We start from the raw sequence: 14,420 nt of genomic DNA, 5'->3' as shown, positions 1-14,420 counted from the left end.
GTGGGAGGAAACCCACGCAGACACGGGGAGAACATGCAAACTCCACGCAGGGAGGACTCGGGAAGCGAACCCGGGTCTCCTAACTGCGAGGCAGCAGCGCTACCACTGCGCCACCTCACATAAAGTATTCACCCCTTCAAGTCAGTACTTAGTAGACGCACCTTTAGCAGCCATGACAATCTTCAGTCTGTGAGTAGAGGCCTATCACCCCCAATACCTTAGCCCATCTACACACTGCTATTTATCCTCCATTCTTCACTTCAAGACTGCTCAAGCTCTGTCAGGTGTCGTGTTGATCGTGACTGAATAGCCTTTGCCAAGCCCAGCCACAAATTCTCGGGGATTGAGATCTGGACTCTGACTCTGCCACTCTAAGACTTTAATTATTGTTTTTAAGGCATTCCTGTGTAGCTTTGATCTTATGCTTGAGGTCGTGGTCTCGATGGAATACAAATCTTCTCCTAAGGTACAGCTTTCTTGCAGACCGTTTCAGGTTTTCCTCCGGGACTTCTCCATATTTTAAGTTATTCATTTTACCCTGACAAGCCTTCCATAGCCTGATGATGCTACCACCGTGCCTCACAGTGGCGAGAGAGTTTGAGATAATGTGCAGTGTTCAAACGCCGAGTATGGTCTGATAGCCAAAAAGCTCAGTTTTTATCTCATTTGACCAGCTAACTTCAAAATGCTTTTTTTCTTTGACAGTGGCTCTCTCTTTGCCACTCTCCCATAAAGTGGTAACTGGTGAAGCACCCAGGCACAGATGTTGTCTGCATAGTGTCTCCAATCCCAGCCCCTGCTGCTTGCACGCCACTCAGAGGTCTCTTTTTGCAAAAAGAAGATGCGTGAGGGATGTCACCATCACTCAGTTTCTGCATATGGCCTGCTCTAGCAGGTTCACAGCTGTGCCAGACTCTTTCCATTTCTTCATGACTGATTTAACTGCATATTCAGTGACTTGGACATTTTCTTTTCTCCATCCCATAAACTTTGCTTTTCAATCCCCTTTTCTTGGAGTGTTCTTTTGTCTTCATCATGTGGGTTACTTCACCATCAGCTGCCACTTCTACCTTCAGGTGCATTTATACTATAATCGACTGAAATCCCAGACACATTATCTCCACTGCACTATTTCTGTGACTTCTAAAACTAACTGTATTGATCCAGCGATGACTTAAGGGTGTCACAGTGAAAGGGGTGAATACTTATGTGATCAACTATTTTGTGTTTTATATTTGTAATTAATTTAGATCACTTTGCAGAGATTCAAGTTCAAGGTGACATTTAAGGGCCTTTTTCTGTTCATTAGTGTCAAAAACAACAACAAAATTTTTTTATACAGCACATTTTCATACAAATAATGTAGCTCAAAGTGCTTTACATAATGAAGAAAGAGAAAAGAGACAAAATAAAAAAGGGAACACGAATTAACAAAGACTGCGGTGGGTTGGCACCCTGCCCGGGATTGGTTCCTGCCTTGTGCCCTGTGTTGGCTGGGATTGGCTCCAGCAGACCCCCGTGACCCTGAGTTCGGATTCAGCAGGTTGGAAAATGGATGGAATTAACAAAGAATAAAAGTAAGGTCCGATGGCCAGGGAGGACAGAAAAAACAAACAAAAAAAAAAACTCCAGATGGCTGGAGAAAAAAATTAAAATCTCCAAATTTAATAAACAGTGATTCAATATTTTATAATAAGAAAACGTGATAACTCTCAAGGCACTGTAGGTTAAGTGGCAACTCAAAATCAGTCCAGCATGCGCACTACCTCAATGTACATAACTAATATATAATTCAATGCACATGCATATTATGGAAATATGTAAATGTTACTAACAAAAAAAACAGTGCTTTATTTTAAGAAAAGGCAGTGGAAAAACATAAGCAATGTGAAAATATAATCTACAAATGTTGAAAGAGTGAAAGGGATTTTTGCAGTCTCTAATACTTTTCTTTCCCCGTTTAAGCAAATATCCCATGCAGTACACACAGAGAGTTTAAAGCCGTCACAAAAGATTCAGTCAGGCATCATTTGACCTAGCTAGCTAGGCTAAAAATAATGATTTGTACTGTAGGCCCATAAGCTACAAAAAAAAAAATTAAAAGGGTAGACTTGTTTGCTAGTGTCTGAGGCAAAAATCAAACACACGATTGTGAAAAATAACTTGAACTTATCCTTCACCAGTTCAGTACAGTACATCACAGAAAATAAGCGTTTCAATTTGTTTCTATGCATTACTGGTCCTGTCCCCTAAACTAGTATTTTTATTAAATGTGGAAAATGGAAACTAACTCGCATCTCTCCAAAACTGCAGCACTTGAGTTATGACTCTCCAGTGACATATCTGTGTGATTTCGTCTAGTACCGCAGCACACTGGCACCACCTGAGCCACACTCATCCTTCAAGTGAAATGTGCCTGCCAAACAGTGGCTCATAAATCCTGCCTGTTGCCTCGAACTTGGTGGGGGTGGGTTGTACGATTGTGGAAATTCATTAACATGAATGTTTTTGGAAGCTGAAAAGTTAAATTAAAATGGCAATTGCTGTTCCTCTTGGCCTGTCAATAACCTTCACTATTGATTTGTTACAGTAGATAACTGGAACAACAGGTTCCTACCTGTCCAGTTGTAAAACAGTAAAAGAGGGCCGTGAAGGTGCCTCCTTAAATAAACAATGCTTTATCTCCTTTAAACAAACATGTCGAGTGTCAACTCTGCTTGTGTTGGAGTCCCTTCTAGTGCACAACTGCAGCCCTTCAGCACCTTTCATGTTTGGCAGAGACAATAACAGACACTTTTTGGTTTGGTTACACTAGACTTGGTGAAATTGGGCAGTTTTGTCCTATAAATTAATCATTATGCTGATTGATTTGGCTGAGGTGGCTGGGGATGGCAGGTGGCTCCCATCGCCACAATGCCTCAGACAGACTTGAGCAACGTCTCTTCTTTTCTTAAACTCCATCTTTTCACCCCAAACCTTCTGGCTCTCAAGCTTGCTGTAACCATGACAGAATTAATTTTAATGCAGTAATGGAAAACCACACTTGACCTGCACTGACTCAGATGAGCGTAGTAAGCCAGACAGGAGCTGGATATGGATGGCAGCACATACAAATTCAATAGCTTCTCAGAGAGAAATCCAGAAAGCTTATAAATCATCAATCTAATGACCAAAAGCTGGTTTTACTGGTAATGTAGAGCTGGTACATTAGCAACTGGCGACAGCTCCACAAACACAAGTGCACATGCACTACCTAATGTACACAGACATTACCACTCATCACAGTTGAGTACCTGGTCAAATGTAGCTAAAGACCTCTCAGTTGACTGGCAACGTTTCCTGTGAGGCAGCAAGGCAAGAAGTAATGTTCACAAGTTCTTCATTAATTCCTGGGATGGAACATACTTCACTCCTTCTCAGTTCCCATTTGGGCTGGACAATTCACTCGATGCACCTGAACGTTAATGTTACTACTCTGAATATCTCCCCCTCCAATACAAAAATGGAGCCAAAAGAATTTGCTGGGATCCAAGTGTCAATATTTCAAGAGATCAAAAAAAACAGCCAGAAACTAATGGATCATCCATTCCACACTCTCACATTCCCAGTTTCTCCCATGGTACTTACCGTGGTCTCCTTCAGCATCCTCGCCTTGACCCATTCCCTCACCTCCTGAAGGCCAAGGTTCACTCCAATTAGGCCCAGCTTCCCACGGCGCTTAATAAGCTGGTCTGGCTTTACCACAAGCCTCTGTAACAACAGACAGATTCAGTCAGGAATTCAGTCCACAGCAACAGAGCTGCCCTCTCATCCCGATCCTCCAGCTCTGTCAATGGGACAGAATCCCAATGTTACAGTGACGTCAACTGTCAAGCAAATCAGCTCGATATGGAGTCATTCGACTCTCAGTAGGAGACAGCATGTCAAAGAGAATTGTGAACTTAAAGCATAAGTCACAAGCCTGACTCCCCAGGCAACCTTCTTGTCGCCAAGGAAAATTAGATGCAGGTGACCCTGGGAGTATCTCTGGGGGAATCATTTAAATCTGGATAACTGCCAGTGAAGCCATTGAGAGACACTTTAATCTAATAACTCAGAAATTAGAACGTGAGCTCACCACTGCCCCCTTCTGTACTTGATTCTTGATTCATAGAGCAAAAGGAAGAATGTAATTGTGGAGATATGGAGAAAAAAAAGCAAGTAAATGAGAGGAGTGGAGGAATAAGAGAGGAGCAAACAGAGATTAAAGGTAGGCAAGGAATGACAGGACACAGATCATAGTAGGGGGCTCATAGATGAGGCTTTAGAAGGCCTAATAAAAGGTATAGACATAAAGACATGGCATAGTACTTAAATGACAGTAAAGTAAAATCTCTCTATTATAATAAAAAACTCCTGAGACGTGACTTGTTCAGAGAGATACTTTCACGTCCCGTGAGACGAGACTTTGTGCTAAGAGATTTAACCACGCTCAGGGCCAGAAATAAAAGACAAAGAGTAGATGACAAAGTAGAACATCGTAAAGAATTCAAAAACATTGGCACGATAAACATGCAGAGCAGGTTAGAGATAATGAAAGTATGAAAATTCGAAAGTTAAAACAAAAAATGATAGTAAAGATCGCATTAGTACAAACAAATGGACATTATTACTCGGTGAAATAACAGAACAGCGAAAAGAGATTGAATAAATTGTTCGGATTTAAACTTTAAGTCAGAGACTTGTAGATCGTCGAATTCATGTTGCCATCAGGGAAAAGTAGTGTTTCTTCCCAATGAAGGGGTGTATCTGCGAGAATTAAAAGTTTTGTTGTTTGGTGAAAGTGAAATCCACATATGCCAACGGCAGAGATGCGAAGTGGCTGGTGCGTAGCGCAGGCCGGGGTCGGGGTTGCCGAGCAAAGCAAGCAGGGGGTGATGCCCTACCTAGTACAAAAGGTATGCATTTAGAAAAGAGGCCGAAGCAGGAAAGTAATAGCATGAGATTAACGGTCAAAGGAGAGCACACTGCTGGCAGAGGAATCATGACACAGAGGAGAATCAAAAAAGGTAGCACACAGAGCACAGAGATGGGGTATGGGATTATAAGAGAACAAAGGGTGACACTCAATGAGCAGGAAGCTAATATAAGAAGACAGTGGATGCAAGTAAACTGAAGAGAGGCGAGACGGCCAAGAGGTCAGGGACCAGAGGGCTGCACCTCACCTGTGTCTGGAGCCATGGATAATCCTGAATTAGACGGTCCCAGTCTGTACTGGCGGTCACATTTGCGTAATGGAAGCGGTTCTGAACTGCTGCAGAGGTGCAGATGTACTTGTAGAGGAGTTCCTTTCCAGTCTGCTCCGAGATCGCCTTGGCCGACATGTTTCACTGAAATGACAGAAATGTCAGACTGAAGTTTAGTAAGATACGGTAAAGAATATTCAGTTTCTTTGTGACATTAGTATAGAAAGTTTCAATGTCTGATCTAGGCCACAAAGCAAGGAACATGCTCAGAGGATGAGTTAAGAAAGGCCAGGCAACTGGGGCAGTAAACCCTGAGGCATTTATCAAAAAAAAAAAATCATTAAGTTTTTAACTCTGGACATCTGGGTGCCAACTCCAGGGGGATACCAGGATCCGAGAACGAGGGCACATCATGGCTCCCTAAGGACACCTTTATTGTGTGACCAGGGACTACAAACCTCTCAATAATGTGAACACATCAAATCTAGTAAATCTTAAGACTCCCACACTGATACATGGCAAGTCACAAGTTTCAGCAGGCAGAGGCTATGAAAACAGAATTCTGGTCCAGATCCCAACTTCCAGAGCAACATTAGGCCTGACCACTTTACTCTACAAAACACTGACTCTATCTGAAGTTTTAAAACAAGACTAAATCTTAGCAAGATGTGATGTCATGAGCTTGCCGCTAACGCCTGACAGATGTCTATAAACAAGAACGATTACTTCAGACCATTATTAACACCCCCTCAGATGGTGGTCTCTGCTCCCTAACAAATAGCTAAATCTCCCATCTTAGTATTTCTATTTGGAGTAAAGGTCAAGAATGAATGAAATGAACCAAACCGCACCTTCCACAAATTACTCAGGTGGGACGCAGGGAGTGGGCTATTCCATACACCAAGAGTAAACAAACAAGACCTAACAGCAGAGCAACCGGTAACAAGTGATACGACTGGACGGGAGAGGCAGAGACTGGCCTTTTTCCAAGTCACTTGTTACAGACACTGGGCTTTGGAGTTGTTTGAGACCACCTGGACTGTCCATATCTCAGACAGTGCACTCCAGACCCTACAAATTGCAATATGCAGTATATGGGGATACAACTAGCCAGGGGCCGATGAGCATGAATGTCACTGCACTGACATTCACTTGTGCACCCTGCCAAGCTAGGCAGCAGTCCACAAAAGGGAGGGACGGGGCTCTGGGGTCTCAGAAGGGTGGAGGAGGTTAAGGGGGATGAATCAGTTTTAAGCGGGATGACACACGGCACTGAGATGTGCCGCTTCCTGGTGAGCACATGCAAATCCTGCAGCCCAGGCACATTACTTCACTGCTCTTTGACGCAAGGCGGCAGCGCCTATGAGAAATCTCAGCCAGCTGCCGAAACTCTGATGTTCTGACACCCCCCCACCCCCCCGAGTCTGTGCCCCATGAGTTCCTGACAGAGATGGAAATGGGGTACCCACATTGTAGATGGCACACAATATAGTACAAGAAGGGGGTGCCCAGCCAAAAAGTATTTATAAAGTAAATAAATAAAATGGCACAATGGAGAAGGCAGGCAGAGTGGCACCACTTAAAAGAGAACACAAACAACTGGCTAAACCAGACATAACCTGATTTTCCTGTCAGAAGAAATATTGCAAAAAAAAAATTCTGAAGAGTGCAAACGGAAAGGCCGTTTTGCTGCCCAGTGTTTAGCTTGCCTGCTTCCTGGGGTGGAGGCTGAGCCACAGTACAAACACGGGCCAGGCACCGGCAGAGGGTCTCTCACCTCTTTCTTTCTCTCACTCACTCACTCTCTGTACCCAATTCCACATTACAGGACAGGTTTTTGGTGCCACCTTTCCCAATTATTTTTTTGAAAAATAGCGAAGCACCAACTGCTTCCTGCTCCCTGCTTCAGTGACAGGTGCACCTTCACCTAATTGGATAAAAATTCAAGTCCAAAGGCTCTACCACCTACTATTAATAATGAAAAACAGGGTTTGCTTTGGTTTCACTGAATTGGCAGCTACCTCCCTGACCATTCTTTGCCAGGTACAATAAGATGGTTATTTAAACAGCAACCAACAGCAGGAGGCTGGCATGAGCAAACGATATTTACTTTACAGTATAAAAAAACAACATCCAGAGTACACATTCTCATGTCATGATATAACTTCATAGTTAGGAATCACAAACTCCCAGAACATGCACAGGCGCAAGCTGGTTGGGTGCCAGTGGTCACATATTAAGTGAGGAAGACAAAGTCCCACAGAAAACTTTACATGTAGCCATAAAGTACAAAACATAAGAAAATGTTAAAAAGATATATGAATATAGGCTAAGTATCCTCCTCCACCCAACAAATTGTAAGCATATTCAGCCATTTAACGTGTGTGTGGCTCCCTGGGATGCCCCAAAAAGTCAGTCATCGGACATCTAAATTGGGTGATGCAAGCAGTCAGTCATTCTTTCACATGAATGCACTCAAGACAATTAACAATATATATCAGACAACTGGGCCAGTCGCTTAAACCATTCATTTGCTTTGACCATCACTGCTCATATTCTGTCTGCATTAGCACATCCTGTTCAGCCACCTCACTAAATCCAACAAGCCACCCCTGCCTGAAGCTGCACTCATCCCAGGTCAATTCATTCATAAATATACACTTAAAACCTTTTGACTTGATTGAGCACTCATGAAGAACCAAGTAATCCAATGTCCTAAATTTGAAATGCATTCCACTATCCCCGAGGTCTTCTCACGGCCAGCTGCCATCACGTAAGAACAGATGAGGAGTTCCTAACCTGAGCTCAATCTAGAAACAGATGTAAACATGCTCATCTCTACAAAATATGGTGCCACCATCTTTCTTGTATGTAAGGGTACTTTATAAATAAATGTTGTTGTTACCTGTATTCTAACAGATGGTGCCAGGTCTCCACATATCTGTGATTGACTTGGACAATACCCAATCTCTACATTACTGCCATTCATAACGAACAGTTTCCTACTTACCCATCCTGTAAAACAGAGTACTAGTGTGTGGAAAAATGTTATACGTATACATCCGTGTCATTCTAAAGTGTTGAATTCTCTGCTTAAATGTGCCCACGTGTATCATTTGATGCCCGGATCTCTAGATGCCCATGTCTTTACGTACCAGTGCCGTAATACATGCCATTTCACACCAGTTTCCTCAACATTCTAACACTACCACATATGTCCTACAGCACCGTACATTACACTTGTATAATGGAGCGTCGTGTCCACAACACCCATAATGGTCAACTGCCAAGTGTTTCTTCACTCCTAAATGTCTTTAACCCGCACGTCCATCCCCAGTGTGATGCCCAGCTATGCTGAATTACCCCCCTTACGGTGAAGATGCCCGTCTCATTATTCTGCTTGAAGCCCAGCAGTGTATATTCAAAAAAACAAGTATTTCGAAAGGCACACACACGTTGGCAGAGCCGGTAGGTCTGTCTAAAAGAGCGCTCCTCACCTTGTCGGCTCTACAAAGCCAGTCTCTCTCCACCCTCTGCTGTGCTCACTTCTGTCTTTTCGGTTTTCTCTCTTCTCACCAGGCATCTGCTGATGTAGTTGTCTGACCTCTCGGAAAGTTGATTGGTCGATATCCCATCACGTGAACATAGGGTGTATTAGTCCCACCCTTTAGCTTACAGGCGGTGACAGCATGCAGAGGAGTTGCGTCGCCATTTTGGCTCTAGCCGTAGCTTTGAAGCATCTCGTCACGATCACTACAGTCACTTCCCGTGCGTTAAGGAGCCAAAATGGTGCCGACACCGTGACGTGTACAGCTCGGATAGCGCGCAGCTGCTGAAATGATCAGTCGCTGTAGCGAAATGGAAAGGGTCTGGTAGCGACCGCTGTGCGCAGGCTGGAGTACGTTTTTAATTTTCAAAGAACACAAAGTTAATGGCTTATTAACCCGTCGGCATTTTGTGTTGTTATTTAAGTGTAATGGCTTATCAGCCTCGAAAGTAGTAAAGAGCGCCTGGAAATCCAGAAAATGCGGAAACGTTGCATCGAGCTGCACGTCATCTTGTACGCAAATATGTTCGCCTTTCAAAGACTGATTAATCTACCGACCTGCTGGTTAGAAACTACTAGAAAAATCCGTCAGCGTTGAGAGATGCCAGCAGAAAATCAGTGCCAGTTATAATGGGTTTGATGTGCCTGCAAACAAAATCCGTTTTTGATCAATTATTGAATTAATAACTTAGTAATAATACGTTATTTATATAGCGCCTTTCATATACTCAACGCGCTACACAGGAATTCTAAATGAACAACCTGGCAAATACAACATTGGATAGAAATAATATTCACATTAAACAATAAATCAAGATAAATACAGGAAACGGAAAGGTTTGAATTAAAATTAAGAAACAATATACCAAACTTCTTCTTCTTTCGGCACTCCATTTAGGGGTTGCCACAGCGGATCATCTTTTCCATATCTTTCTGTCTTCTGCATCTTGTTCTGTTACACCCATCACCTGCATGTCCTCTCTCACCAAATCCATAGACCTTCTCTTAGGCCTTCCTCTTTTCCTCTTCCCTGGCAGCTCTATCCTTAGCATCCTTCTCCCAATATACCCAGCATCTCTCCTGTGCACATGTCCAAACCAACGTAATCTCGCCTCTCTGACTTTGTCTCCCAACCGTTCAACCTGAGCTGACCCTCTAATGTCCTCATTTCTAATCTTATCCATCCTCGTCACACCCAATGCAAATCTTAACATCTTTAACTCTGCCACCTCCAGCTCTGTCTCCTGCTTTCTGGTCAGTGCCACCATCTCCAACCCATATAATTATAATATATATATACATACACACACACACACATGCATATATACAGTACTGTGCAAAAGTTTTAGGCAGGTGTGAAAAAATGCTGTAAACAAAAAATGCTTTCAAAAATGGAAGTGTTAATCATTTATTTTCATCAATCAACAAAATGCAGTGAATGAACAAAAGAGGAATCTAAATCAAATCAATATTTGGTGTGACCACCCTTTGCCTTCAAAACAGCATCAATTCATCTAGGTACACTTGCACACAGTTTTTGAAGGAACTCGGCTGGTAGGTTGTTCCAAACATCTTGGAGAACTAACCACAGATCTTCTGTGGATGTAGGCTTCCTCACATCCCTCTGTCTCTTCATGTAATCCCAGACACACTCGATGATGTTGAGATCAGGGCTCTGTGGGGGCCATACCATCACGTCCAGGACTTCTTGTTCTTCTTTATGCTGAAGATAGTTCTTAATGACTTTGGCTGTATGTTTGGGGTCGTTGTCCTGCTGCAGAATAAATTTGGGGCCAATCATAACACCTCCCTGATGGTATTGCATGATGGATAAGTATCTGCCTGTATTTCTCAGCATTGAGAACACCATTAATCCTGACCAAATCTCCAACTCCATTTGCAGAAATGCAGCCCCAAACGTTCAAGGAACCTCCACCATGCTTCACTGTTGCCTTAAGACACTCATTATTGTACCGCTCTCCAGCCCTTCGATGAACAAACTGCCTTCTGCTACAGCCAAATATTTCAAATTTTGACTCATCAGTCCAGAGCACCTGCTGCCATTTTTTTGCACCCCAGTTCCTATGTTTTCGTGCATACTTGAGTCGCTTGGCCTTGTTTCCACGTGGGAGGTATGGCTTTTTGGCTGCAACTCTTCCATGAAGACCACTTCTGGCCAGACTTCTCCGGACAGTAGATGGGTGTACCTGGGTCCCACTGGTTTCTGCCAGTTCTGAGCTGATGGCACTGCTGGACATCTTCCGATTTTGAAGGGTAATAAGCTTGATGTGTCTTTCATCTGCTGCACTAAGTTTCCTTGGCCGACCACTGTGTCTACGATCCTCAACGTTGCCTGTTTCTTTGTGCTTCTTCAAAAGAGCTTGAACAGCACATCTTGAAACCCCAGTCTGCTTTGAAATCTTTGTCTGGGAGAGACCTTGCTGATGCAGTAGAACTACCTTGTGTCTTGTTGCTGTGCTCAATCTTGCCATGACATGAAACTGTCTTCCACAACCTCACCTTGGTAGCAGAGTTTGGCTGTTCCTCACCCAGTTTTAAGCCTCCTACACAGCTGTTTCTGTTTCAGTTAATGACTGTGTTTCAACCTACGTGTGACACTGATGATCATTAGCACCTGTTTGGTAGAATTGGTTGATCAGACACCTGACTAGAATCCTACAAAATCCCTGACTTTGTGCAAGTGGACCTAGAAGAATTGATGCTGGTTTGAAGGCAAAAGGTAGTAACACCAAATATTGATTTGATTTCGATTTTTCTTTTGTTTGCTCACTTTGCATTTTGTAAATTGATAACAATAAACAATCATTATTTATATTTTTGAAAGCATTCTTTTTTTACAGCATTTTTTCACACCTGCCTAAAACCTTTGCACAGTACTGTATATATATATATATACATATTTATAACCAGAATAAAAACTCATATTGGCATAAGATGCCTTAATTTAAATAATGATTATTTCATGATGTAGAGGTGCATAATAAACAAGAAGAGTTGTGTCAGATATTTGAAATATTAAAACTTGTGGTTTAGTTTAATGTCTTAAGTCTAAATAAAGATACAGTCAGGACCATAAGTATTTGGACAGTGACACAGTTTGCATAATTTTGTCTCTGTACACCACCACAATGAATCTGAAATGAAAAAAATCATTGCATGATTGAAGTTTAGACTTTCAGATTTAATTTAAGGGGTTTACCAAAATATTGTTTAGGCCGTTTAGGAATGACAGACATTTCTATCCATCCATCCATTTTCCAACCCGCTGAATCCGAACACAGGGTCATGGGGGTCTTCTGGAGCCAATCCCGGCCAACACAGGGCACAAGGCAGGAACAAACCCCGGGCAGGGCGCCAGCCCACCACAGCATTTGTATACATGGTCCCCCTATTTTCAAGGGCTCAGAAGTATTTGGACATACATAATCATAAATATAATGATCATTTTCAATATTTGGTTGAAAATCCTTTACAGTCAATGATTGCCTGAAGTCTGAACCCCTGGCCTTCTCCAAGTGCTGTGCTGGGTTTCCACCCTACTGTTGCTTTGCCAGGCCTTTACTGCAGCCGTGTTCAGGTGCTGCTTGTTCGTTGGACTTTCTGCCATCAGTTTTGTCTTCAGCAAGTGAACTGCATGTCCAGTTGGGTTGAGGTCAGCTGATTCACTTGGCCTTTGAAGACTATTCCACTTCTCTGCGCTGAAAAGCACTTGGTTTGCTGCCACAGTATGTTTTGGCTCATTATCCATCTGTACTGTGAAGCGTCGTCCTATCAGTTTTGTAACATTTGGCTGAACCTGAGCAGACAGTATAGCCCTGTACACTTCAGAATTCATCCTGCTACTTCTGCCAGCAGTCATATCATCAATGAACACCAGTGACTGACGTCTATTCACAGCCATGCATGATCAGGCCATAATACGACCTTCACCATGTTTCACAGATATCGTGGTATTCATCAGATCATGAGCTGTTTCTTCTCTTCTCCATAGTCTTCTCTTTCCAGCATACTGGTACATATTGATTTTAGTTTACTGTGTCCAAAGAAAATTGTTCCAGAACTGGACAGGTCTTTAAAAAAGGTTTTCTGGCAAAGTCTAATCTGTCGTTCCTATGCTTGAGGTGTACCAGTGGTTTGCACCTTGTGGTAAACCCTCTGTCTTTACTTTCATGAAGTCTTCTTTTAATTGTAGACTTTGGCAGTGGTAGGTGTACCTCCTGGAGAGTGTTCTTGGTTTGGCTAAATATTGTGAATTGGTTCTTCTTCACCAAGCAAAGAATTCTGCAATCTTCTAGCACAGTTGTCTTCTATGATTGTCCAGGACCTCTGGAGTTGCTGAGCTCACCAGTGTATTCCTTCTTTTTAAGAATGCACCAGATAGTTGATTCAACCACTCCTTGTGTTTCTGTTATCTCTCTAAAGGGTTTGTTTTGTTTTCTCAGCCTAATGATGGACTGTCTTTACTTGCTTGTACAGCTCTTTGGACCTCATATTGAGAGTTCACAGTGACAGCTTTTAAATGCAAATTCCACACTTGGAATCAACTACAGAGCCTTTACCTGCTTAAAAGTTAATGAAATAATGAGAGAACTGCTCTCACCTGGCAATAGAACAGCTTGTCAGTCAAATGTCCAAATACTTTTGAGCACCTGGAAATGGGGGGACCATGTACAAAAATGGCTGTCATTCCTAAATGGTGCATGCGATATTTCTTCTTCTTCTTCTTCTTCTTTCGGCTGCTCCCATTAGGTGTCGCCACAGCAAATAATCTTCTTCCATATCCTCCTGTCCTCGTCATCTTGCTCTGTCACACCCATCATCACCTGCATGTCCTCTCTCACCACATCCATAAACTTTCTCTTAGGCCTTCCTCTTTTTCTCTTGCCTGGCTGCTCTATCCCAATATATCCAGCATCTCTCCTCTGCACATGTCCAAACCAACACATAATCTCATCTCTCTGGCTTTGTCTCCCAACTGTCCAACTTGAGCTGACCCTCTAATGCCCTCATTTCTAATCTTGCCCATCCTCATCACACCCAGTATCTTTAACTGTGCCACCTCCAGCTCTGTCTCCTGCTTTCTGGTCAGTGCCACCATCTCCAACCTATATAACATAGCTGGTCTCACTACCGTCCTGTAGACCTTCCCTTTCACTCTTAAACCTGTTGAATTAATGCTGAAATACTTCAATCATGTAATGATATCTTCATTTCAAATCCATTGTGGTGGTGTATCTTTCTTCTTCTTTAATCCCTAGCTGGTGTTTGGTTTAGATTGACTCCTCAGCCTGTACACTGCTGGTACAATGACAATGGTTGTCAGATTTCATTCATGGCCATGTTTCTGACCTCCTTGATGTTAAGTATATGATTTCTCCTTTCTTCTTCGACCTTCTTCATCCAAGTTTTCTTTGGTCTTTCCACTTTCTTTTAGACTTTCCACATTGCGGGTCGATTTCGCCAGAGCAGTTCATGCACTAGTCGATTGTGGTTCGTTCGGCACATGTGGCCAAACCAACATAGTTGTCGCTTCTGGATCTGCTCATCAGTGGTCGGCAATTTTTCACACTGGTGTCAAATTTCTTCATTTCAGATATGATCTCATAGAGAGACATGTAGAATCTGGC

General features: G+C 42.8%; 1 protein-coding gene across 2 annotated transcripts in view; it reads right to left on the bottom strand.

Annotated features, from left to right (window-relative positions):
• The window catches only part of LOC114665258 (ATP-citrate synthase), a 41,037-nt gene extending 32,169 nt beyond the window's left edge, over positions 1–8,868 (bottom strand). For both annotated transcript variants that reach the window (XM_028819723.2, XM_028819724.2), the window contains exons 1-3: positions 8,723–8,868; positions 5,205–5,369; positions 3,628–3,750 (exon numbers count right to left, since the gene is read on the bottom strand). In XM_028819723.2, coding sequence (XP_028675556.1) covers positions 3,628–3,750; positions 5,205–5,363 — 282 coding nt within the window. In that variant the 5' untranslated portion in view covers positions 5,364–5,369; positions 8,723–8,868. The remainder of the gene's footprint in view (positions 1–3,627; positions 3,751–5,204; positions 5,370–8,722) is intronic.
• Positions 8,869–14,420: the final 5,552 nt, after the last annotated feature.

This window comes from Erpetoichthys calabaricus, chromosome 14, assembly GCF_900747795.2.
Source record: "Erpetoichthys calabaricus chromosome 14, fErpCal1.3, whole genome shotgun sequence".
NCBI lineage: Eukaryota > Metazoa > Chordata > Cladistia > Polypteriformes > Polypteridae > Erpetoichthys > Erpetoichthys calabaricus.
Note: the sequence above shows the minus strand (reverse complement) of the source record. Positions and strands in the feature narration are given on the sequence as shown.